This window comes from Pseudophryne corroboree, chromosome 2 (genome assembly GCF_028390025.1).
Source record: "Pseudophryne corroboree isolate aPseCor3 chromosome 2, aPseCor3.hap2, whole genome shotgun sequence".
In the NCBI taxonomy this organism is placed as follows: domain Eukaryota; kingdom Metazoa; phylum Chordata; class Amphibia; order Anura; family Myobatrachidae; genus Pseudophryne; species Pseudophryne corroboree.
In genome coordinates, this window is record NC_086445.1 from 240,599,577 (window position 1) to 240,626,062 (window position 26,486).

General features: G+C 46.7%; 1 protein-coding gene across 1 annotated transcript in view; it reads left to right on the top strand.

The window, feature by feature from the left end:
- The window catches only part of LOC135012655 (signal transducer and activator of transcription 1-alpha/beta-like), a 328,629-nt gene that overhangs the window by 242,388 nt on the left and 59,755 nt on the right, over positions 1-26,486 (top strand). Inside the window, exons 17-19 of the mRNA XM_063952569.1 lie at positions 10,853-10,988; positions 12,680-12,729; positions 25,561-25,655. Of these exons, the coding sequence (XP_063808639.1) occupies positions 10,853-10,988; positions 12,680-12,729; positions 25,561-25,655 (281 nt within the window). The remainder of the gene's footprint in view (positions 1-10,852; positions 10,989-12,679; positions 12,730-25,560; positions 25,656-26,486) is intronic.

The window sequence follows — 26,486 nt, forward strand, 5'->3', positions numbered from 1 at the left end:
GTAAGGCCTATTCTAAATCTGAAGTCCTTGAACCTCTACATAAAAAAGTTCAAGTTCAAGATGGAGTCACTCAGAGCAGTGATAGCGAACCTGGAAGAAGGGGACTTTATGGTATCCTTGGACATCAAGGATGCGTATCTACACGTTCCGATTTACCCCGCACACCAGGGGTACCTCAGGTTCATTGTTCAAAACTGTCACTATCAGTTTCAGACGCTGCTGTTCGGATTGTCCACGGCGCCTCGGGTCTTTACCAAGGTAATGGCCGAGATGATGATTCTTCTTCGAAGAAAAGGCGTATTAGTTATCCCATACTTGGACGATCTCCTAATAAGGGCAAGGTCCAGAGAACAGCTGGAGACAGCTTTAGCACTATCTCAAGAGGTGCTAAGACAACACGGGTGGATTCTGAATATTCCAAAATCCCAATTAATCCCGACAACTCGTCTGCTGTTCCTAGGAATGATTCTGGACACGGTTCAGAAAAAGGTTTTCCTTCCAGAGGAAAAAGCCAAGGAGTTATCCGATCTGGTCAGGAACCTCCTAAAACCAGGAAAAGTGTCAGTACATCAATGCACAAGAGTCCTGGGAAAAATGGTGGCTTCTTACGAAGCAATTCCATTCGGCAGATTCCATGCAAGAATATTCCAAAGGGATCTGTTGGACAAATGGTCAGGGTCGCATCTGCAGATGCACCTGCGAATAACCCTGTCACCAAAGACAAGGGTGTCACTTCTGTGGTGGTTGCAGAAGGCTCACCTATTAGAAGGCCGCAGATTCGGCATTCAGGATTGGATCCTGGTGACCACGGACGCCAGCCTGAGAGGCTGGGGAGCAGTCACACAAGGAAGAAACTTCCAGGGAGTATGGACGAGTCTGGAAAAGTCTCTTCACATAAACATTCTGGAACTAAGAGCAATCTACAATGCTCTAAGCCAGGCGGAACTTCTCCTGCAAGGAAAGCCGGTGTTGATTCAGTCGGACAACATCACGGCGGTCGCCCATGTAATCAGGCAGGGCGGCACAAGAAGCAGGAGTGCAATGGCAGAAGCTGCCAAGATTCTTCGCTGGGCGGAGAATCACGTGATAGCACTGTCAGCAGTGTTCATCCCGGGCGTGGACAACTGGGAAGCAGACTTCCTCAGCAGACACGATCTTCATCCGGGAGAGTGGGGTCTACATCCAGAAGTCTTCAACATGTTAATAGACCGTTGGGAAAGACCAATTGTAGACATGATGGCGTCTCGCCTCAACAAGAAACTGGACAAATATTGCGCCAGGTCAAGAGATCCACAGGCAATAGCTGTGGACGCACTGGTAACTCCTTGGGTGTACCAGTCAGTGTATGTGTTTCCTCCTCTGCCGCTCATACCAAAGGTATTGAAGATCATACGGCAAAGAAGAGTAAGAACAATACTAGTGGTTCCGGATTGGCCGAGAAGGACTTGGTATCCGGAACTTCAAGAGATGCTCACGGACGAACCGTGGCCTCTACCTCTGAGAAGGGACCTGCTACAGCAGGGTCCCTGTCTTTTTCAAGACTTACCGCGGCTGCGTTTGACGGCATGGCGGTTGAACGCCAGATCCTAAAAGGGAAAGGCATTCCAGAAGAAGTCATTCCTACCTTGATTAAGGCACGGAAGGAAGTCACCGTGAAACATTATCACCGCATTTGGCGAAAATATGTAGCGTGGTGCGAGGATCGGAGGGTTCCGACGGAGGAATTCCAACTGGGTCGTTTCCTACATTTCCTGCAATCAGGATTATCTATGGGTCTCAAATTGGGATCCATTAAGGTTCAAATTTCGGCCCTGTCAATATTCTTCCAAAAAGAATTGGCCTCTGTCCCTGAGGTCCAGACTTTTGTCAAGGGAGTACTGCATATACAGCCTCCTGTGGTGCCTCCGGTGGCACCGTGGGATCTAAATGTAGTTTTAGATTTCCTCAAATCCCATTGGTTTGAACCATTGAAAAAGGTGGATTTGAAATATCTCACATTGAAAGTGACTATGTTACTAGCCCTGGCCTCTGCCAGGAGAGTATCTGAATTGGCGGCTTTATCTTATAAAAGTCCTTATCTAATCTTCCATTCGGATAGGGCAGAACTGCGGACTCGTCCGCATTTTCTCCCTAAAGTGGTATCAGCATTTCATCTGAACCAACCTATTGTGGTGCCTGCGGCCACTAGCGACTTGGAGGACTCCAAGTTGTTGGACGTTGTCAGAGCCTTAAAAATATACATTGCAAGGACGGCTGGAGTCAGAAAATCTGACTCGCTGTTTATATTGTATGCACCCAACAAGTTGGGCGCACCTGCTTCTAAGCAGTCGATTGCTCGTTGGATTTGTAACACAATTCAACTTGCACATTCTGTGGCAGGCCTGCCACAGCCTAAAACTGTAAAAGCCCACTCCACAAGGAAGGTGGGCTCATCTTGGGCGGCTGCCCGAGGGGTCTCGGCATTACAACTCTGCCGAGCAGCTACGTGGTCGGGGGAGAACACGTTTGTAAAATTTTACAAATTTGATACCCTGGCAAAGGAGGACCTGGAGTTCTCTCATTCGGTGCTGCAGAGTCATCCGCACTCTCCCGCCCGTTTGGGAGCTTTGGTATAATCCCCATGGTCCTTTCAGGAACCCCAGCATCCACTTAGGACGATAGAGAAAATAAGAATTTACTTACCGATAATTCTATTTCTCGGAGTCCGTAGTGGATGCTGGGCGCCCATCCCAAGTGCGGATTATCTGCAATACTTGTACATAGTTATTGTTAACTAATTCGGGTTATTGTTAAGGAGCCATCTTAAGAGGCCCTTTCTGTTGTCATACTGTTAACTGGGTTTAGATCACAAGTTGTACGGTGTGATTGGTGTGGCTGGTATGAGTCTTACCCGGGATTCAAAATGCCTCCCTTATTGTGTATGCTCGTCCGGGCACAGTACCTAACTGGAGTCTGGAGGAGGGTCATAGGGGGAGGAGCCAGTGCACACCACCTGACCTAGTAAAGCTTTACTTTTTTGTGCCCTGTCTCCTGCGGAGCCGCTATTCCCCATGGTCCTTTCAGGAACCCCAGCATCCACTACGGACTCCGAGAAATAGAATTATCGGTAAGTAAATTCTTATTATTTCATACTGTTAACTGGGTATAGTATCACGAGTTATACGGTGTGATTGGTGTGGCTGGTATGAGTCTTACCCGGGATTCAAAAAATCCTTCCTTATTGTGTCAGCTCTTCCGGGCACAGTATCCTAACTGAGGTCTGGAGGAGGGGCATGGAGGGAGGAGCCAGTGCACACCAGATAGTACCAAATCTTTCTTATAGAGTGCCCAGTCTCCTGCGGAGCCCGTCTATTCCCCATGGTCCTTACGGAGTCCCCAGCATCCACTACGGACTACGAGAAATAGATTTACCGGTGAGTAAAATCTTATTTTCTCGTAGTCTGTAGAGGATGCTGGGCGCCCGCCCAGCGCTTCGTGATCCTGCAGTGGTTACTTAGTTCAGTACTGCTTAGTTCTTGGTTAAGTACTGTTTTGTTACTTGGTTAAGTAATCTTGTTCAGCCGTTGCTGAGTTTTCAAACTGGTTAGCTTGGTTTGCCTTGTATGTGTGAGCTGGAGTGAAATTCGCCACTATCTGTGTAAAATCCTTCTCTCGAAGTTGTCCGTCTCCTCGGGCACAGTTTCTAGACTGAGTCTGGTAGGAAGGGCATAGAGGGAGGAGCTAGCCCACACTCTCAAACTCTGAAAGTGCCAATGGCTCCTAGTGGACCTGTCTCTACCCCATGGTACTAATGTGGACCCCAGCATCCTCTACGGACTACGAGAAAAGGATTTACCGGTAGGTAATTAAAATCCTATTTTTTTTTTAAAAAAGGGGGAAAAGACAATAAAAATGTTTAAAGTGATTCACATTGAAAATAAAGTGCTTCAAAGTTACGTCCACTGACCAACATCTTTCAAAATATCCGATTTAGTGATGGGTCATTGGAGACCATTGACTCCTGAAACCTCTGACCTACTGCTACAATGGGGGTAATTCCAAGTTGATCGCAGCAGGAACTTTGTTAGCAGTTGGACAAAACCATGTGCACTGCAGGGGAGGCAGATTTAACATGTGCAGAGAGCGTTAGATTTGGGTGTGGTGTGTTCAATCTGCAATCTAAATTGCAGTGTACAAATAAAGCAGCCAGTATTTACCCTGCACAGAAACAAAATAACCCACCCGTCCTGGCCCCTACCGCCGGATGACCAACTACCCTCCCCTCCCTTCCGCTTTCCTTTCCTTCCTCCCTCCCTTCTGACCACGCTGTCTTACTCCTTGTATCCCTCTCTTCTATTTCTCTTCCTGCCTCCCCTACTTTCAGAGCTCTACACTCTTTCTATTCTGCCTGTCTCTTTGCTGTTTGCCCATGGGTCTCCGGGTACTCTCTTTTAATGTGAAGGGCCTGAATAGCCCTCAAAAAAGAGGTAAGCTCTTCACCTCCCTTAAACTCCATAAGGGCGACCTGGTCTTCCTCCAGGAGACTCATTTCCTACATAACTCCCACCCTACGCTACAATGCAAACCATACCCTGATTCTTACCATGCCTGTGATCATTCGGCCAAAAAACGGGGGGTCGCGATCTTATTTGCCCGTCACCTCACCTTTGAGCTTCTAGATTCCCACACCGATAAGGATGGCCGGTTTCTGGTCTTGGTGGGGAAACTTAACAACAAACTGTGCACTTTAGCTAACATCTATGCCCCTATCCAACGACATGAGCTATTTTTTTCAAATCTAGATACCCTCCTCACTCAAGTCCAACAAGGCGACCTCATACTTGCTGGGGACTTTAACTCTGTTTTAAATCCAAATATAGACCGCTCTCCCTCCCTACCCTCTGCTTCCCTGTCGGACTCTCTCCGCTCTAGGTCCCTCCTCCGTCTCATGCGATCCCAGCTTCTCTACGACTCCTGGAGGATAAAAGATCCCTCTGCGCGTGACTATACCTTCTATTCTGCTCCTCATAATTCCTACTCCCACATCGATATGGTCCTGCTCAGCCACGACCTTGCTCTGAATCTCCACGCTACCCTTATAGACCCATTAATCTGGTCTGACCATGCCCCTATCTCTTGCGACCTCTCGGGCCTCCTCTCTCGCCCCCGTCCCATGACATGGCGTCTTAACGACTACCTCCTTCACAACCCGGAGATGCGCTCCCATCTTCGGGACAAGCTTTCTCACTATTTTACTCTGAACGACTCCCCTGACATTTCTAGGTCCACTCTCTGGATGGCACACAAGGCAGTTCTTCGTGGGCACCTCATCAGCCTGGCCTCGACAGCCAAAAAACAGTCACTCACCCAGTTTAACAAACTCTCTATTAAACTCCACACCCTTGAGACCCAGCACAAGGTGTCCTCCGACCAGGCTATCTTGTCTGAACTCCGTACTGTCAAAGCGGAACTCGACCTCCTTCTCTCCAGACGGGTGGCTAAACGTCTCAAATGGCTTTGCCAGTCTTTTTATGAGAAGGGAGATAAGGCAGACAAGATCCTGGTGGCACGACTCCGCTCCACGAGAGCCAAAACTAACATTATCTTTATTAGGGACCCTCTCAATCAGTTAGTTCATGACCCTACCGCCATTAGGGCTGCCTTCCAATCCTACTACGCTGACTTGTACAATCTCCCACCCCCCTCGCCAAGTTCTTCCTCTCCGTCACACTCTGATCTAATCTCCCACTTTCTTTCAGCCTCTAACTTACCTAGATTACATCAGGACGCCATGGATCATCTTAACAGTGAGATTTCGGTGGAGAAAATTGCCCAAACTATACTCATGCAAAAGACTGGTAAATCCCCTGGCCCGGATGGGTTCACAGCTCTTTATTACAAAAACTTTTCCGATCTTCTCTCCCCCCACCTTCAGTCCCTGTTTAATAGGATTATCCATGGCGACTCTTTTCCTTCGGAGATGTTAGAGGCCAGAATTGTGGTGATCCCTAAGGAAGGCAAGGACACCCTTAACTGCGCTAGCTACCGACCTATATCCCTCCTGGACTTAAATTTTTTTGCTAAAATCCTAGCCAATCGCCTTAACCCATATCTCCCTTCCCTTGTCCACTACGACCAAGTGGGTTTTATCCCGGGCCGCCAGGCGTGCTATCGATCTTATACACATCTCGAACTCCAGGGGATCCCCCGCTATCATGCTCTCCTTGGATGCTGAAAAAGCTTTCGACCGGATCTCCTGGAGTTTTTTGAGAGCCGCCCTCGAGGCCTATGGCTTGTCTGGTGTCTTTCTCACTGGTGTTCTGGCACTATACTCCACCCCCTCTGCCACAGTCTTAATCAATGGTGTCCCGTCTGCTCCGCATATCAAATGGTACGCGTCAGGGATGCCCTCTATCGCCGTTAATATTTGCCCTTATTATTGAGCCGCTCGCCTCTCAAATTAGAGCCCATCAAGGTATACATGGTATACAAGTAGGCCGTATCGATCCTAAAATCTCCCTCTTCGCTGACGACATTCTACTTTTCCTGACCCAGCCCCTTATCTTGCTCCCAAATTTATTTTCAGTTTTGCATTCTTATAGCCTTGTATCAGGCTACAAGATCAATTATTCCAAGTCCGAGGCTATGCTGCTTCATGTCCCCCAACGAGAAGCTGAATCCCTTCGCGCCAACTTCAATTTTAAATGGCAGCCTACGAAGATCAAATACCTGAGGATTTATCTGACCTCCCGCTACGACACTCTCTTCCGTGAAAACTTCCCACCCCTTCTCACCAAAACACACGCTGACCTGATGTCCTGGAACAGTCTCTTCATATCGTGGCTGGGTAGGATCATAGCGGTTAAAATGAGCATAGTTCCCAAATGGCTCTATCTCTTTCAGACCCTACCTGTGGCTGTCCCGGTCTCCTTCCTTTGTACTATCCAGCGAGCCCTCGTGCGCTTTATCTGGAATCACAGACCCCCCCGCATTGCTGCCAACACTCTGAAAAGACCAACCTCCGCAGGCGGTAGGGGTCTTCCTGATATCAAACTCTATTACCTTGCCTCTCATCTCTCCCATATTGTCACCTCTTACGCTCCTCCAGGGTCCGTATCCTGGTTGGATATCGAAGCAGCCCACGTCAACCTTCCGGACCTGACCCCCTTGTGGGGTTTGCCCCCTACTACCCGACCCCCAACCTCCAAACTCCTCTCCACTATTAAATTTAATCTTAGAATTTGGGATTCCCACTCTCTGAAGATGGGTCTTACCACTACCCCCTCACCCTTGACCCCTGTCTGGCAGAATCCTATGTTTCCTCCTGGATTCTCGATTACGAGGTTCAGTACATGGATACAGCTGGGCTTCAAATTCCCGTTTGATTTTGCCGACCGGGGTCAGTGGCTCTCCCTATCTGATCTCCAAGAGAAGACCCCCTCACACTTACTTAATCCCTTTCAATTCTTACAAATCCGTCACTTCTTAGGTTCCATGCCCTCTTCCGCTTTGCTCCGTGATCTTACCCCCTTTGAACGTTTATGCATACACTCCCACCTCTCCAAAGGCTTAATTTCCCAACTTTACTCCCTTCTACTGGATTCTTCCCTTCCCTCCTCCTGGTCCCACGAACTCGAATGGGAGCGCGATCTTGGGCCTTCCCCGGAGTGCGAGGACTGGGAGGACATGAGACTGGGGATTGCTAAGTGCTCAATTGCCACCGCTTTCAAAGAGACGGCTTACAAGATTTACTACCGTTGGTACTACACCCCTGATAGACTTAATAAATTCTTTCCGTCTTCCTCCCCTAACTGCTGGACGAACTGCGGATGTAGAGGCACTATGCTTCATATATGGTGGACCTGCCCTGTCATTGTTTCCTTCTGGAATCTAGTCCACTCCCTCCTTAACTCCCTTCTGGACTCCCCCGTGCTGAAAGACCCCTGGGTCTTTTTGCTGTGTTACCCTCCCCCGATGCTTGATAAATTCTCCCAAAAACTGACTACACACATCCTAACTGTGGCAAAATCGCTGATAGCTCTTAATTGGAAAAAACCCTCTCCCCCCTCTCTCCCGTCCCTTAAAGCCAAGATTTGGCATATTGCATCAATGGAGAGGATTACATATTATCTCCACGATCGGGGTCACGTTTTTGAGCAGGTTTGGGCCCCCTGGCTCGTTGCTGAACGTAGATCGCTGCATCTCCCCTCTTCTTCCTAGCTCCATCCGCAGACCCATGGACATTGACTACCGCTCTTCCTCCATTTCTACTCTCCTTTTCTTTTTTCTTCTTATCCTCTCTTGTCTCTCCCTTGCTCTCCTTCTCTTTCCCCTTTTCTTTTATGACTTTCCTCAGGATATGTAACGTGCCTTGAATACACCGTGGTTTCCCCTCCCCATATCCCCCTCTTCCTTCTCCCCCTTTCCCCACATATTTGATACTTTGTTACCAATGTTTTACTTTTTGATTGTTTTTTGTTGTTGTTTGTTCCTCACTTTAAAAATGTGGTTATTGTTGAGCGTTGGTCCTCTTGACCGCGTGTCCCTTTTCTTATTGTATTGTCTGCCCAATCTGTTCAACCACGCAAAAATAAAGAATTTCTGCTGCGGGGTACACTGGGCTCCACAAGTCTGGACAATGGGGTGTAGAGTAGGATCTTGATCCGAGGCACCAACAGGCTCAAAGCTTTGACTATTCCCAAAATGCACAGCGCCGCCTCCTATATCACCCCGCCTCCCAGCACAGGAGCTCAGTTTGTCAGTTGGTGCTGCAGTAAGCAGGCACTTAACAGAGGGGCTGCTCCAAGCAGCCCTGAGAAAAGCTTTTTATGAGGTTAAAAGTGAAGACTTCAAGGGCAGCAGCGGTCGTAAATGTCTTGTGACATTCACTGCTGCAGCTCCAGCTCTCCCCAGCGGCGCTGTACACTCCCGAGCCCTGGTTGCCGGGTACCTACAGCGGAGGCTCCGGTTTTCTTCATGTTAGACACACACGGCTGGGGCTCTCCAGGATCGCATGGCCGTTCTTCGGGAGGTGGGCTATTGCCTCTGCTAGAAAAGTGTCGGATTTGGGTGCCTTGTCTTGTAGTTCCCCATATCTGATTTTTCACCGTGACCGGGCGGTTCTTAGGACTCGTCCCGGATATTTACCTAAGGTGGTTTCTTCGTTCCAACTTAATCAGGAGATTGTGGTTCCAGCTTTTGTCTCTCCTGATTTGTCTCCCAAAGAGCGGTCTTTGGATGTGGTACGGGCTCTCCGTATCTATGTGAAGAAAACTGCTTCTATTCGAAAGTCTGATTCTCTCTTTGTTTTGTTTGGATTTCACAAACGTGGCTAGCCTGCTCACAAGCAGACCCTGGCCAGGAGGATTAGAATGGTGATTGCGCATGCTTATGTGAATGCTGGTCTGTCAGCTCCTGTTCATATTACGGCCCATTCTACTTGGTCTGTTGGACCTTCTTGGGCGGCCCAATGTGGTGCGACCCTTGATCAATTGTGCAAGGCGGCTACGTGGTCCTCCGGGAACACGTTCATAAGGTTCTATGCCTTCGATACTGCGCTTCCCAGGATGCTTCCTTTGGACGCCGGGTTCTTGTGCCCACTACAGTGCGTCCCCTCCCATAAGGAACTGCTTTAGGACATCCCCATTGTCCAGACTTGTGGAGCCCAGTGTACCCCGCAGCAGAAAACGAGTTTTATGGTAAGAACTTACCCTTGTTAAAACTCTTTCTGCGAGGTACACTGGGCTCCACAAGGCGCCCACTCTGACGCACTTAGCTTCTTTGGGTTGATATGGCATTAGCCGCTGACACTTCTCTTGTCGTGAGAGTGTGGTGTATGTGGCTACTAACCGTTGTTGTCTCTTTTCCTGCTACTGCATTGGGCTGGTTAACTAAACTGAGCTCCTGTGCTGGGAGGCGGGGTGATATAGGAGGCGGCGCTGTTCATTCTGGGAACAGTCAAAGCTTTGAGCCTGTTGGTGCCTCGGATCAAGATCCTACTCTACACCCCATTGTCCAGACTTGTGGAGCCAGGTGTACCTCGCAGAAAGAGTTTTAACAAGGGTAAGTTCTTACCATAAATCTCGTTTTCAAAATAACCCACCCAAATCTAACTCTTTCTGCACATGTTATATCTGCCTCCCCTGCAGTGCACATGGTTTTGCCCAACTGCTAACAAAATTCCTGCTGCGATCAACTCAGAATTACCCCCAATATTAGGTGTATCATTCAATGTAGTCAAATTACATTGCAGTGGTAAGGAATGTTTATAATACACTATATAATGATGAGCCTATGAGACATCAATCTGTTAACTTAATCACATATAGCATCGCATTATATTTTCATGTAGCTGATCCCCGATGTTCGGAGCAGTGGACCGCTCATCTATGTGTAAAATGATGTACAGGCAAAAAGAGGTTATTATCCATAAAACTCAATTACATTTTAATTGCGTTGCAATGAATTTGTCCTTATTATTCCTCTCTCATTTTATACAAAGCATTGTCAAATAGAACAATGGGCCTAATTCAGAGTTGATCACAGCAGCAAATTTGTTATCAGTTGGGCAAAACCATGTGCACTGCAGGGGGGGCAGATATAACATGTGCAGAGAGGGTTAGATTTGGATGGGGTGTGTTCAAACTGAAATCTAAATTGCAGTGTAAAAATAAAGCAGACAGTATTTACCCTGCACAGAAACAATATAGCCCACCCAAATCTAACTCTATCTGCACATGTTATATCTGCCACACCTGCAGTGCACATGGTTTTGCCCAATTGCTAACAAATTTGCTGCTGCGATCAGGCCTGAATTACCCCCAATGTCCTATTATATTTTATGAACTATTTTCGTGTGCTTTCTTCTTTATAGGATGTCACCTTTTTCTCCAAGCCCCCGGATGCCCCTTGGAGTTTGCTGGCTGAGGCCCTCAGCTGGCAGTTCTCATGCTGTACTAAACGAGGGCTGAACCCAGACCAGCGGAAGATGCTGGGAAAGAAGTTGTGTGGTACATGACATTTACTTGTATGCTCTGTCTCCCCATTTGATTGTGTAAACCAAAAGGTCTTAGGCTTGTGGAATCTGTGTTCATAATTTCTGATTTGTGTAAGAGGAACGTACTTCATTTTTAAGTTTATGTATTACTCTTATCATAATAAGGAAATGTGATATTATTAACACTAACTAATAATGCGTCCAGACAGACCTCAATGGGAGAAAGTACCTAGCGTGGCACATAACACATGTACATAGCAGTGTCTTTTTAGGGTTCGGTAGGTTAAGTGCAGAAAGAAAATAAATGTGAATTTTGTGTGAAATGGGTTGAGGAATGGTAAACGGAGAGAATAGCCTAGTAGGGCAGGTTAGGAATTGAATTCAGAAATTAAGAGTGCGAATGTGTACTCATACATCTTTGCTGCAGTCACACCAAACAGCGCCTCTCGGAATGCCAGGTCATGTGACAATCTTCTAGCACCAGACATCTTTTTTGCTTCTTTTTTCCAAAAATGTGTCTTAGTCGCAACGCATGTGACTAGAACGTACAAAGAGACTTTGCTGATTGGTTTGTTGAGACACTTGTCTATCTGCGTGTGACTGCACACAAAGTGCTACAAGGTAGCAGTCTCAGCTTTTTTCCATTACAAGTTCGGTTCTGCTCCGTCACACACAATATACAAGTGTCATATATCAAATTAATCAGCACAGTCCCCTCATGCGTCCTAGTCGCATTGCATTGCAAATAAGATGCATTTTCAGCAAAGAAGACTCCCAATATTAGCAGAGTAGCACGGGACCTGGCGGCTCACTCACGCCTGGCATCTCACGCTGCATGGCGTATTGAGGCTGGATGTATGAGGACGCATATTATAATGGCGAAACTATTCTGCAAAGACAAAATGGTTATATATAAGTGCCAAAAAGCAGTATTTGATACCTACCTACCCTCCCGGAAGTGATGGGAGACTTAAGATATTGTGGTGGGGAGTACCCCGCACCCCTGGAAGAGTAGGCGGCTCTCCTGCAGCACCGCCTTCTTTCTAGTGAAGCTGGCAGGATGGGGAGAAAATCACTGTCATAGCTGCACTGGGCAGAGGGAGCGGGGCATAATGACGCGACTTTCTGTGGACAAGCGAATCACAGCATTTTCCTGTGGTGGGAGTGGGACATAAACACATGGCAGCCCGGCACTGAAGTGGTTAGCAGAGTCTCCTCTCCGGGCTTCTCCCGAAGAGCGACAGAAAAAGTAGGTAAGTATGATCTAACTTTGTGTGTAACTGAATTCTCATGGCATTTTAGCTCCATATAACAAGACTTTCTTCTATATGTTGAACATCTACAAATCAGATGTCCTGCATTACTTTTATTTCCATATTTTGGATAAACCAAAATATGGATGTTTTGGTAGATTTGGTATGTTCGACCTACATTTACAGCATAGACACTTTAAGCAGTGCTGCATATTTAACATCCTAACACCTAATGAAGCAGATCATCTTAAGAAACTTATGGGGTATTCAAAGAATTTAAATTTTCTAAGTTTATGAAAAATTAAATTAAATAGTAGAATTCAAGTAGAAATACTGAAAATGTTGGACTAATGCTAGAATATGGTTTATTTTTAATTTGTTTTGGATTTCATATTGCATGTGCAATTATTTCTGGGAATGAAATTAAATGTTTTTTTTTTTTTCTTTAAAGGCATGGTACCTAAAGAGGATAGCACTGTGTCATGGAGCAAGTTCTCAAAGGTAACTTTTCTGTCCTGTACAAAATATATATTGAGGCTTATACACTTCAATAGTTTTATGGTGAACATACACTGTGATAAGAGGATTTTTGGTACTTATGGTTAAATCTATTTCTCTGCATCCATTGAGGATGTAGAGGGCGCTGTCCTGCAGTAGGCACTTCTGCAAACTAAACTTGTTTACTGCTGTCTTTTCCCCCTCTACACCCCATCATCATCTTGGATTTTAGTTTAGAACTAATCAAGCCCACAGAAGAGATCCAAATAAAACCCAAAACACACTCTCCAACAGAGTAAGAAACAAACACAGTTAAGAAGGGGTGGGACCGCAGTGTCTCCCAGATGGATTCAGGGAGATGGATTTAATGGTAAATACCAAAAATCCTCTTTGCACATTTTGTGTATGTGTGTCCAGGATCAGTCTGGCCCACAGGAGTACAGAGAAAATGTCCGCTGGGTCCCACTGCCCAAGGGACCACTCCCTCCTCTAGTGGTCAAGACTGTGCACTTGAATTGTGTAATGTTACTCTCTTTTGAGGATCATTAACTTGGTGGAGCAGGGCTACTGATGAACATGGGTGCTTGGTATGCTTCTATAGAAATTACACGGATATTCGCCCTCCTGCCAATCAAAGTGGGTGGTCACGGAACATCCTTGTCCCCTCTTCTTGCTGGCTGTGGGCTTTAACATGGCTTTAAATGAACACGGTTCCTACCAGTGAATGGAATGGTATTGTAGCTCTGCATTTATTCACTAACCAGTAATTAAGTCATCCCAGTGATAAGAGCTTAGATAGTTGAATTGTTTTACAATGGCATGTATTTCACTTTTACTTGACCTATAGAAATTCTCTCTCTGGTGGCTGGCCATGCCCCTTAAGCATGAGCCCCTGACTCTTTCATTCCCCAGCCCGACACTGTGTGTGTCTGTATATTATATACAGATATCTACAGATGTGTCCCCTTTCATCCTTGCTGCAGTTACGCTAAACAGCCCTTGAAGTCTCGCCATGCCGTGGCAGGACTCTAGTGCCGAGTGTCTTATTTTGCAATCTTTTCAGTGAAAATGGTCTTAGGCACAATGTAATAGGATGCACAAGCAGCTGCTGCTGATAAAAGTGATATGCGTTATGCCTATATCTTGTGTGTAATTGTTGCTCTATCTGCATCCAAAATGCCATGTTAGCGTTTTCCATAAAAACACTGTAGCATAGTATTTCTTTTTCATCCACTAGGGGTCACTGGACTTGGTATATGGATGGGGCGTTAGCAGGGATAGCGCATTTAAATATTTAAATTAGTAAGCCTCCACCCCCTCCATACTTCCAAGATGCCTCAGTGTTTTTTTGTGCCTCAGCGGGATGGCGCATGTTTGGAGGGATCTTTAGACTTAACTTTTCTTTTAAAGACATTTTTCTTTTTTCAATCCCAATCCCTTTCCAGCTTACTAAGAAACGTGGGTCCGGGTTTGGGGGAGCTCCTGAGTGGGCGCTCAGGAGAGGAGCCCTGCCATAGACCCATATCAGCGTTTGCTGCAGGAGCTGGACGAAGCTTGTACAAGAAGCCCCGTCAGAGCCTCCACATACTAAAGGTAAGGAGCGGTCAGGCAGCTCACACTGCCGCCGCTCCGTTCTAAGGGGGAGAAACTATTGTGTTATCACTGTGAAGCGGGCGTTCAGCTCATGCTGCCGCCCGGCATGTGTGGGACTTTAGGTTTCAACTGGTTATAGGAGAGCAGGGAATACGTCCCTGATTGCACCTCCCAGCCCAGCCGCGGTCAGCCACGCTGCCGCCTCAGGGCGCCGGCCACTCCCCTGGTTCACTGTGCCATGCTCCCTCTGCTGCTGGCCACCCGTCACTCCTCACTGGCCGCGGACAGCACTGTGCCGTTGCCCACACACGCGATTCGCCTGTGGACAGCTCCAGGTAGCTGCCGTGGGCTGCCTGCCGCTCACCTCATCGGAGGCTCACACTTGCAGGTGGAGATGGTGAAGCTGCTGCACTGGCCGCCGCCTGGTTTGCAGCCACAGTCAGTTTGCAGATAGCGGTGGGGGACAGTATAAGGTCCCTAGTAGTGCGGCTATACAGTACATGAGGTTCATACAGGCTATTAGGCCTAGATACAATGTTTTATTGTATGCATATATATATAATGTGTTAATACCGTCTGAGCTGCCAGAGTGGGCTCAGGATATGTCAGGGACTTTGCAAAGTTTGCAAAAGTCCAGGTATAGCTCAATTCCTAAAAGTAGCCATTGTTTGTCTCATAATTTACTGGTTTCAGCTGTGTTGCATTCTGACGATTCAATGCCAGACATTATATCTCAGGAGGAACAAGAGGTAGATGCATCGGTTCAGGAGTCAGATAGTGAGGTTACTGATAGCTCGGCCATTGATAATCTCATCAGGGCAGTACGCCAGGTACTACATTTTACTGAGACTGAGAAACCTCTATCAAATGATGGGCAACTGTGTGTTTTCCTTATTCAGATTCTCTTAATAAGCAGTTAACGGAAGCATGGAAAAATCCAGATAAACGGTTTTCTTTGCCTAGGCGGTTTCTGTCTACCCGTTCCCAGAGTCTATAACAACTACATGGGAAAATCCACCACCAGTGGATTCCTCAGTTTCAAAACTTTCAAAGAAGTTAACCATTCCAGTCCCAGCTGCAACAACGCTTAAAGACCCATCAGAGCGTAAGCTAGAAGCTATGCTAAAGTCAATGTATATAGCTGTAGGGGTGTTGCTTAGACCTGCTTTAGTTGGAGTTTGGGTTAACAAGGCTGTAGTTGCATGGGCAACACAGCTCAAGATAGGCCTACAACAGGATCTTTTCTTAGAACAGCTTATACTTCTTGTTGATTACATCTGTGAATCGGCTGAGTATTTTAGGTACGGCTTCTATGGACATCGGCCAGGTTAGTTCTCGGCTTTCAGCTTCACTAATTGCAGCTCGACGGGTGTTTTGGCTGCATTCTTGGCAGACCAGGGCAGAGTCAAAACGAGGAATAGAAGCATTGCCTAACACTGGCGATATATTATTTGGTCCTGAATTGGACAAGTGGATTTCTCAGGCTACTGGGGGAAAGTCTGTTTTCCTGCCATTGCCCGCACCAGTTCCTAAAAGGGAAATACGCTGGACCAGCGTTCAAATCTTTTAGACCTCAGTCCTTTGAAGGCCGTGCTAGAAGAACAACCATACATAGTAGAAGTGGTAGAGGATGTGGTTTTCAACAAACACTAACCGTTGTCAAGACACAAAGGCCACTGACAAGCCAGTGGCATGACAGGCTTCCAGCCCATCTCAGATGTTCAGTCCTCAAAACGAGGAATAGAAGCATTGCCTAACACTGGCGATATATTATTTGGTCCTGAATTGGACAAGTGGATTTTTCACGCTACTGGGGGAAAGTCTGTTTTCCTGCCATTGCCCGCACCAGTTCCTAAAAGGGAAATACGCTGGACCAGCGTTCAAATCTTTTAGACCTCAGTCCTTTGAAGGCCGTGCTAGAAGAACAACCATACATAGTAGAAGTGGTAGAGGATGTGGTTTTCAACAAACACTAACCGTTGTCAAGACACAAAGGCCACTGACAAGCCAGTGGCATGACAGGCTTCCAGCCCATCTCAGATGTTCAGTTGTGGGAGCACGCCTTCAAACGCTTCACTTGGCGTGGTTTCAGACATCTACAGATGGGTGAATCCGCAATTTAGTGTTCAATGGTTACAAAATAGAGTTCAATTGTCTACCACCGAAGTGGTTTTTCAAGGCGGGTCTGCCTGTGTCAGCAGACAAGAGGGCAGTTCTGCAGACCGCTATTCAGTCTTCAGCAGTTTTGGTTCGGGTACCAGTACACCAACAAGGTCACGGGTTTTATTACAATCTTTTTGTAGTACCAAAGCCGGACAGCTCAGTCAGACCGATATTGAACCTAAAGGGGCTCTACAGATTAAAGATGGAATCCCTGCGGTCAGTGATTGCAGGTTTAGAACCATAAGAATTCATGATTTCGCTGGATCTCATGGATGTGTACTTACACATTCCAATTTGGCCACCGCATCAGGCGTACTTAAGGTTTGCAGTACAACAAAACTGTTTTCAATCTCAGGCACTGCCGTTTGGCCTCTCATCAGCGCCTCGGGTATTCACAAAGGTGATGTCTGTGATAATAGCTCATCTCAGATCCCTGGGAGTGGTAATAGTTCCATACTTAGACGATTTTCTCATCAAGGCTCCCGTCTCAACACATACTCCTTCAAAATGCAGTACTGACGTACAATGTACTAGTTCAGCACGGTTGGATTGTCAATTTCAAAAAATCAAGGTTTGTCCCATGTCAAAAGCTTTCAATTTCTGGAAATGGATACGGCGGATCAACGAATTTACCTGCCAGAACAGAAAGCACAAAGTATTCGTCATCTTGTACCGTTAGTGCTCAAACCACGGACAGTTTTGGTGCACTTGTGCATTCGACTGTTAGGAAAGATGGTGGGGTCTTTCGAAGCACTCCAGTTCAGAAGATTCAATGACTTTTCTACTGGATCTTCTCACACAGTGGTTATGCTCTCATCTACAGATTCATTAGATGGTGCGGTTGTCTCCAAGGGCCAGAGTATCAGTACTCTGGTGTCTCCATATACAAAATCTCACTGCGGGAAAAAGGTTCGGAGTCTGGAATTGGATAGTTCTGACGACAGACGCAAGTCTCAGAGTTTGGGGAGCAGTGGTCCTACATTGTCAGCTTCAGGGTCTACGGTCAGACCGAGAGAGATTACTGTTAATAAATGTCCTTGAACTCAGGGCAATTTACAGTGCGCTGTGACTTGCAGTTCACATACTCCAATCTCAAACTGTTCAAGCTCAGTCAGACAACGCGTTGGCAGTCGCATACATCAACAAACAAGAAGGAACTCAAAGTCGCATGGCCATGCGAGAAGTTTCTCGAATCCTGAATTGGGCCAACCATCACCAAGTGATGTTATCGGCAGTGATCATTCCAGGAGTGGACAACTGGGAAGCCGATTATCTCAGTCGTCAGGATTTTCATCCAGGAGAATGGGCCTTACATCCAGAAGTGTTCCAGATGTTAGTCCAGTTACCCACAGGTGGATCTAATGACATCTTGCCAAAATCATCAGACACCCAAGTATGTGTCCAGAACAAGAGATCCAAAGGCAGTGGATGCTCTCACAATAGCGTGGCCATACAGCCACGTGTATCTATTTCCACCATTTCCACTGCTTCCTGGGGGACTACGTTTAGCTACACTAAAGGTGCAGGTCTCTGCCTTGTCAATTTCTTTCAAAGGCGTTTGGCTCTTTTGCCAACAGTTCACACTTTCCTGCAAGGTGTCCATACAGTTCAGCCTCCATTTATACCACCTACAGCGCCATGGGACTTGAATCTAGTTCTAGATTTTCTCATACGTCCTAGAGGATGCTGGGGCCGCTTCAAGAACCATGGGGTATAGACGGGATCCGCAGGAGACATGGGCACTTTAAGACTTTGAAAGGGGTGTGAACTGGCTCCTCCCTCTATGCCCCTCCTCCAGACTCCAGTTTAGAATCTGTACCCAGGCAGACTGGATGCACAACTGAGGAGCTCTACTGAGTTTCTGGGAAAAGACTTTGTTAGGTTTTTTATTTTCAGGGAGGCTGCTGGCAACGGTCTCCCTGCATCGTGGGACTTAGGGGAGAGAAGTCAGACCTACTTCTAGGGAGTTTAAAGGCTCTGCTTCTTGGCTACAGGACACCATTAGCTCCTGAGGGTTTGGAACACTAGGTACGCCTAGGGGTTCACTCCCAGAGCCCGCCGTCACCCCCCTTGCAGAGCCAGAAGTCAGAAGATAGGTGAGTAGAAGAAGATAGAAGACTTCAGTGACGGCTTCTGAGGTACCGCGCTGCGCGCCATGCTCCCATACACAGCGGCAGTGCGGGGGGGGGGGCCCTGGGCAGCGTTAGATACCTCTTTTCAGGCTGGCAGAGTGAAATTGAAGTGCCTTGGCACTAAATTCGTGCCCCCGCCAGCATTATTTGTTTTAAAAAAGAGCGGGCTGAAGCGCGCCATGAAGGGGGCGGGGCTTAGCCCTCACAGCTCTCATCACCGCCATTTTCTCTCCAGAGCTGCAGAGACGCTGGTCCTTCCTCACCACTGCTACCAAGTAGCAGGGTGCAAAACGGGGGGGGGGGGGGGCAGCAAATTCGGTGCTAAATTAAGTGATTATAAAGCGCTGCAGGGTCTGAGGCATTATATATTAAGGTTTCAGAACCGGGACAGGCACTGGGTTGTGAGCTGGCAAACTCCCTCTGTATTTCTCTGACAGGCTTTACTGTGGGTCTGTCCCCCTTTTGGCCCAGTGTGTCTGTGGGTGTCGGTACAGGTGTGTCGGCATGTCTGAGGCAGAGTGCTCTTCCCAGGAGGAGACTGTGTTGGGGGCAGAAACGGCTGTGGGAGTGACCCTGTCGGCACCGCCGAATCCTGACTGGGTAAATATGTTGAATGCTTTGAATGCTAAAGTGGCTCTTATTGATAAGAGATTAGATAAATCCGAGTCTCAGAACCAGGCATGGAAAAAAATCTGTGGAGGATGTGTTATCACAGGTCCAGACCCCCTCGGGGTCACATAAACGTTTGTTTGCTCAGTTAGCAGACACAGATACCGACACGGACACGGACTCCAGTGTCGACTATAGTGATACCAGATTAGACCCACAATTGGTAAAGAGCATTCAGTACATGATTGTGGCAATAAAAGATGTGTTGCATATCACCGAGGACCCTGCTGTTCCTGATACTAGGGTCTGTATGTTTAAGGGAAAGAAACCTGAGGTAAAGTTTACTCCCTCTCATAAACTGAATGCCCCTTTTTGAAAAAATGTGGGAAAACCCTGACAGAAAGTTTCTGATTCCCAAAAGGATTCAAATGGCGTAACCGTTCTCCTCTGGGGATAGAGAGAAGTGGGAGTCACCTCCCATTGTAGAAAAGGCGCTGTCACGGTTGTCTAAAAAGGTGGCTTTACCGTCTCCTGACACGGCAGCCCTTAAGGAGCCTGCGAATCGTAGACAGGAAAATACGCTAAAATCCATTTACGTCACCACAGGTAAACTACTCAGACCAGCTATTGCATCGGCGTGGGTGAGTAGTGCTATCAAAAAGTGGGCAGATAACTTGTCATCTGATATAGATACCCTGGATAGGGATACCATCCTTTTAACGCTAGGTTATATCAGGGACGCTGCAGCCTACCTAAAGGAAGCGGCGAGAGATATTGGCCTCTTGGGATAGAGGGCAAATGCCATGGCAGTCTCAGCTAGGAGAGCATTGTGGATTCATCAATGGAATGCTGATGCTGACTCTAAGAAAGCTATGAAGTCTCTACCGTATAAAGGTGGTGTGTTGTTTGGTGAATGTCTCGCCGAGTTGGTATCTACGGCTACCGCGGGTAAGTCGTCATTTTTGCCTTATGTTCCTCCACAGCAAAAGAAAGCTCACCACTTGCAGATGCAGTCCTTTCGGCCAAATAAATACAAAAAAGGCCGAGGTTATTCCTTCCTTGCTAATAGAGGAAGAGGAAAAGGTAAAAAATCTCCGGCCGTGGCAGGTTCTCAGGAGCAGAAGTCCTCCCCGGCTTCTGCCAAATCCACCGCATGATGCTGGGGCTCCTCTGCGGGAGTCCGCACCGGTGGGGGCACGTCTCAAGCTTTTCAGTCATTTCTGGGCTCGTTCGGCCCTAGAAATAGTGTCCCAGGGGTACAAACTGGAGTTTCAAGACGTACCCCCTCAACGTTTTTTGAAATCAGTCTTACCAGCTTCTCTTCCGAACAGGGAGGTAGTATGCGATGCAATACAAAAGTTGTGTCGGAATCAAGTCATTGTCAGGGTTCCCCCGGCACAACAGGGAGAAGGCTTTTATTCAAGCCTGTTTGTGGCACCGAAGCCGGATGGCTCGGTCAGACCAATTCTGAACCTAAAATCCCTCAATCTTTACCTAAGAGAATTCAAATTCAAGATGGAATCTCTCCGAGCAGTGATCTCCAGTCTCGAGGAAGGGGATTTCATGGTGTCGGTCGACATAAAGGATACCTACTTACACATCCCCATATATCCTCTGCATCAGGCTTACCTGCGGTTTGCTACTCAGGATTGTCATTACCAATTTCAGACGCTGCCGTTTGGTCTATCCACGGCTCCGAGGATTTTCACCAAGGTAATGGCGGAAATGATGGTTCTCCTTCGCAGGCAAGGAGTCACAATTATCCCTTACCTGGACGATCTCCTGATAAAGGCGAGATCCAAAGACAAGCTGGAGCTGGACATTGCGCTCTCCCTGACAGTTCTGCAACAACATGGTTGACTCCTAAACCTGCCGAAGTCACAGTTGAATCCGACGAAGCGGCTGTCGTTTTTGGGAATGATTCTGGACACGGAATTACAGAGAGTTTTTCTTCCAGAAGAGAAGGCTCTGGAAATTCAGAGTTTGGTCAAACAAATTCTGAAACCAGAGAGAGTATCAATTCATCAATGCACTTGGTTGCTGGGGAAGATGGTGGCGGCCTACGAGGCCATTCAATTTGGCAGATTCCATGCCAGGGTGTTTCAGTGGGACCTGTTGGACAAGTGGTCCGGATCCCATCTGCACATACACCGGAAAATAATCCTATCCTCCAAGACCAGAATCTCACTCCTATGGTGGCTGCACAGCTCTCGCCTCCTAGAGGGACGCAGGTTCGCGATCCAGGACTGGATCCTAGTAACCACGGATGCGAGTGGGGAGCAGTCACACAGGTGGAAACCTTCCAGGGAAAATGGTCAAGCCAGGAAGTTTGTCTACATATAAACGTTCTGGAGTTAAGGGCCATTTACAACGGCCTTCTTCAAGCGGAACGTCTTCTTCGCAACCGGCCCGTCCTAATACAATCGGACAATATAACAGCATTAGCGCACATAAACCGCCAGGGTGGAACAAAGAGCAGGGCGGCAATGACAGAGGCCACAAAAGTTCTCCACTGGGCGGAAAGATATACAAGCGCTCTGTCAGCGATCTTCAATCCAGGAGTGGACAACTGGGAAGCAGACTTCCTCAGCAGACACGATCTCCATCCAGGAGAGTGGGGTCTTCATCAAGAGGTTTTCACAGAAGTGACAAGTCTTTGGGGAATTCCTCAAATAGACATGATGGTGTCTCGCCTCAACAAGAAACTTCAGAGATATTGTTCCAGGTCGAGGGACCCTCAAGCAATAGCAATAGCGGTGGACGCGCTGGTAACACCATGTGTGTTTCAGTCGGTGTACGTGTTTCCTCCGCTGCCACTCATTCCAAAGGTGCTAAAGATCATAAGAACAAAGGTTCAGGTGATCCTCATTGCTTCGGACTGGCCAAGGAGGGCTTCGTATCCAGATCTTCAGGAATTACTCATAAGAGATTCCTGGCCTCTTCCTCTACGAGAGGATCTGTTACAGCAGGGGCCGTGCGTGTACCACGACTTACCGCGGCTACGTTTGACGGCTTGGCGGTTGAACGCCGGATCCTAGCCCGAAAGGGTATTCCCAGTGAAGTTATTCCCACACTTCTTCAGGCTAGAAAAGCAGTAACGTCTAAACATTATCACCGTATTTGGTGAAAATGTGTCTTGGTGTGAATCCAAGAAGGCTCCTACGGATGAATTGAAGCTAGGGCGTTTTCTCCATTTCCTGCAAGCAGGTGTGGGTGAGGGCCTAAAGTTAGGCTCGATTTAAAGTACAAATTTCGACCTTATCGGTTTTCTTTCAGAAACAATTGGCCTCCTTTCCAGAAGTTCAGACTTTCGTGAAAGGAGTTTTGCACATCCAACCTCCATTTGTGCTCCTAGTGGCACCATGGGATCTTAACGTGGTGTTGCATTTCCTTCAATCACATTGGTTTGAACCTTTACAGAAGGTTGAGTTGAAATTTCTCACTTGGAAAGTGGTCATGCTATTGGCCTTAGCATCCGCAAGGTGGGTGTCTGAGTTAGCGGCTTTGTCTCACAGGAGTCCTTATTTAATCTTCCATGAGGATAGAGCGGAGTTGAGGACTCGTCAACAATTTCTGCCGAAGGTGGTTTCATCGTTCCACATGAACCAGCCTAGTATGGTACAAGTGGCTACTGACGCCTTCGAGGAGTCAAAATCTCTCGATGTTGTCAGGGCCTTGAAGATTTATGTCGCCAGAACGGCTCCACTTAGGAAAACGGAAGCTCTGTTTATCCTGTATGCTGCCAACAAGATTGGAACGCCTGCTTCAAAGCAGACTATTGCGCGCTGGATCTGCAATACGATTCAGCTTGCTCATTCTACGGCTAGATTGCCGTTACCGAAATCAGTGAAGGCCCACTCTACCAGGAAAATGGGCTCATCCTGGGCAGTCTCGGCATTACAACTCTGCCGAGCAGCTACTTGGTCGGGTTCAAACACTTTTGAGAAATTTTACAAGTTTGATACCTTGGCTGATGAGGACCTCATGTTTGGTCAATCGGTGCTGCAGAGTCATCCGCACTAGAGCTTTGGTATAAACCCCATGGTTCTTGAAGCGTCCCCAGCATCCTCTAGGACGTATGAGAAAATAGGATTTTAATACCTACCGGTAAATCCTTTTCTCTTAGTCCGTAGAGGATGCTGGGCGCCCGTCCCAGTTGGACTCTATCTGCAGTTATTAGTTATGTTTACACACGGGTTATGTTACGTTAGGGTCAGCCTGTTGCTGACGTTGTTCATGCCGTTGACTGGTTTTCTGTTAAATGCCATGTTGTACGGCGTGTTTGAGGTGTGAGCTGGTATATGTCCCACCTTAGTTAACAATAAATCCTTTCCTCGAAATGTCCGTCTCCCTGGGCACAGTTCCTATAACTGGAGTCTGGAGGAGGGGCATAGAGGGAGGAGCCAGTTTACACCCCTTTCAAAGTCTTAAAGTGCCCATGTCTCCTGCGGATCCCGTCTATACCCCATGGTTCTTGAAGCGTCCCCAGCATCCTCTAAGAGAAAAGGCTTTACCGGTAGGTATTAAAATCCTATTTTTTTCAGTCTTCAATTTTTGAACCTTTACAACAAGTGGATGTTAAGTTTCTAACTTGGGAAACAGTTTTTCTCTTAGCCTTAGGTTCGGCAAGACGTGTTTCAGAGTTTGGTGCGTTGTCATGCAAACCACTGTATCTGGTGTTTCATGATAACAGCGCGGAAGTTCGGACGAATCCCGCTTTTCTACCAGAGATAGTATCTTCTTTTCACATCAATCAACCAATCGTAGTTACTGTTTTCTCAGAAGGTTCAGGAACTCCAACTACTTTGTTCATGCGCTTCGCATTTATGTAGCCCGAACATCAACAGTACGTAAAATAGATACATTGTTTGTTCTCTATGATGCAGTCAAGATAGTTTGGCTATCTTCCAAGCAGACCTTGGCTAGATGGATTAAGCTGACCATTCATCAGGCTTACTTTCATGCTAGTCTACAAGCGCCTGCATCTATTTCAGCACATCCCACACATTCTGTGGAAACGTCATGGGCAGCAGGTTGTGGAGCTTCTACGACGCAACTTCGCTGTGCTGCTACATGGTCATCAGTGCACACGTTTGTGCGCTTTTACAAGTTTGATACGTTTACGGCATCAGCATCTAGCTATGGTCATCTAGTGTTACAGGTGCCAACCAGCTCTCCCGCCAGGTATGGGTCGTTGGGTCGACCCAACTTAGGTTGACATGCATTAGGTCGACCAGTATAAGTCGACAGGGACACTAGGTCAACCTGGTCATTAGGTCGACATGTGCTAGATCGTCAGGTCAAAAGGTCGACATGAGGTTTTTTTTTTTTTACTTTTTTTGCTGTCGTTTTCTTCATAAAGTGACGGGGAACCCCAATTAGTGCACCTTGTCCGCTCGCCATGCTTCGGGCAAGGTTACCGTTCCCAATTGTAGTCCACGTGGATCGTAAAGTATGAAAAAGTCCAAAAAAAATCAAATAAATGTGAAAACCTCATGTCGACCTAGTGTCCCTGTCGACCTAGTACATGTCAACCTATAGTGGTCGACCTAAGTGGTGTCGACCTAACGACCTTATCACCTTCCGCCCAAGGGGGAAGCTTTGGTACGTCCCAAGAGTACTCCAGTGACCCCTAGTGGATGAAAAAGAAAATAGGATTTTGGTACTTACCAGATAAATCCTTTTTTTTTAAATCTACAGGGGACACTGGACGCCCACCCAGAGCAGTTTCACCTGGCTTGTGGTAAGTTCAGTAAATCTTATGGTAACACATTCTCACCGACTTGTTGAAATGTTAAGGTGATTGTTATCTATTGTCATGTCGACTTTCTAGTTGTCCGTTCTGTGTCAACTTTATAGTTGCCAGTTATGTTATGTTATATGTAATTCTCTATTGTTCATCCTCTCTTTCACTCCTGTTCGGCTCAATAAAAAACACTGAGGTATCTTGGGTATGGAGGGGGTGGAGGGTAACTAATTTAAATATTTAAATGTGCCTATCCCTGCTAACGCCCCGGCCATATCCCAAGAGTACTCCAGTGCTCGCTGTGGATTCAAAGAAAAGCATTTATCTGGTAAGTACCAAAATCCTATTTTTGTATGCAAATACAGTCACACACAGAATATAGGCATACTGCAGATAATTTTAGTCAGCAGAAGCTGCTTGTCCTATTACATTACCTTAAGTCTACAACACATTTTTTTTTTGGGGGGGGGGGGGGGTTGCGGAATTTTAAAAAAGATCAAAGATGTAAGAGGACACAGCTGTATAATAGTATTATGCTTGGATACAATTTACCTGGTTTTATGGTTCAACTTTTTACGTTCTTTTTAACAGGAAAACATGCCCAAGGTTTCATTCACCTTTTGGGTATGGTTTGATGCAATTGTGGTTCTTATAAAAGCACACCTTGAAAACATCTGGAATGATGGGTATGTACAAAGTCATTTCTTTTATTCTTTATCATTAAACTTGAATGTGTACAGTATTATGGTAAAATATTTCCACCATTATTCTAATTAAAGTTGATATTAATATCTTGGTACAATAATTATCACCTGTTTATATTAGTACATTTTTAAATTCCCTGAAGGTGGGTGCGAAATTAGATAGGTAGTTTGGGCAGTATACTTTGTGGATATTTTTCAAAAAAGTCCTAAAGTTTTGAAAACAAAACTTGCTAAATGTACTATGGTACATATACAGTTTCTGAAGTACATAGAGGACGACTTGTGGGTAAATATTCCGCAGAATGATGTGAATATCTGGGCTCAGTATGATTTACAGACGGACACAATACAGACTGTCATAATCCCGACAGCCATTGCCCTACAGTCAAAATACCAACATTCATTATGCCGACATGTTCAAAATGCAGAAATAGAATACCTACATTTGAAATGCTGACAGTCAGAATACCGACATGCGTTTTTCGGGGGTGGGGGGGTGGGTTGGTGTCAATGTCGACATAGGTCGTCATGCTGCGCTCGGCACACTATTATATTCCCCCTCCAGATCCACTGGGATGGTAAAGTATGAACAAGTCTGTTTTTTGATGGGAAAATAATGCATGTCAGCATTTTAAACGTCGGTATTTTGATCATGTCGCCATAAAGAATATCTGTATTTTGATTGTGTCTGTATTTTTACTGTCCGTCAATGGCTTTCGGGATTATGACCGTCGGTATTGTGTCCGTCAGTAAATCAACTGCTACCCGAATGTCTATGCATAATAGAACTAGTCTGTATTGGGCTCTTCTACC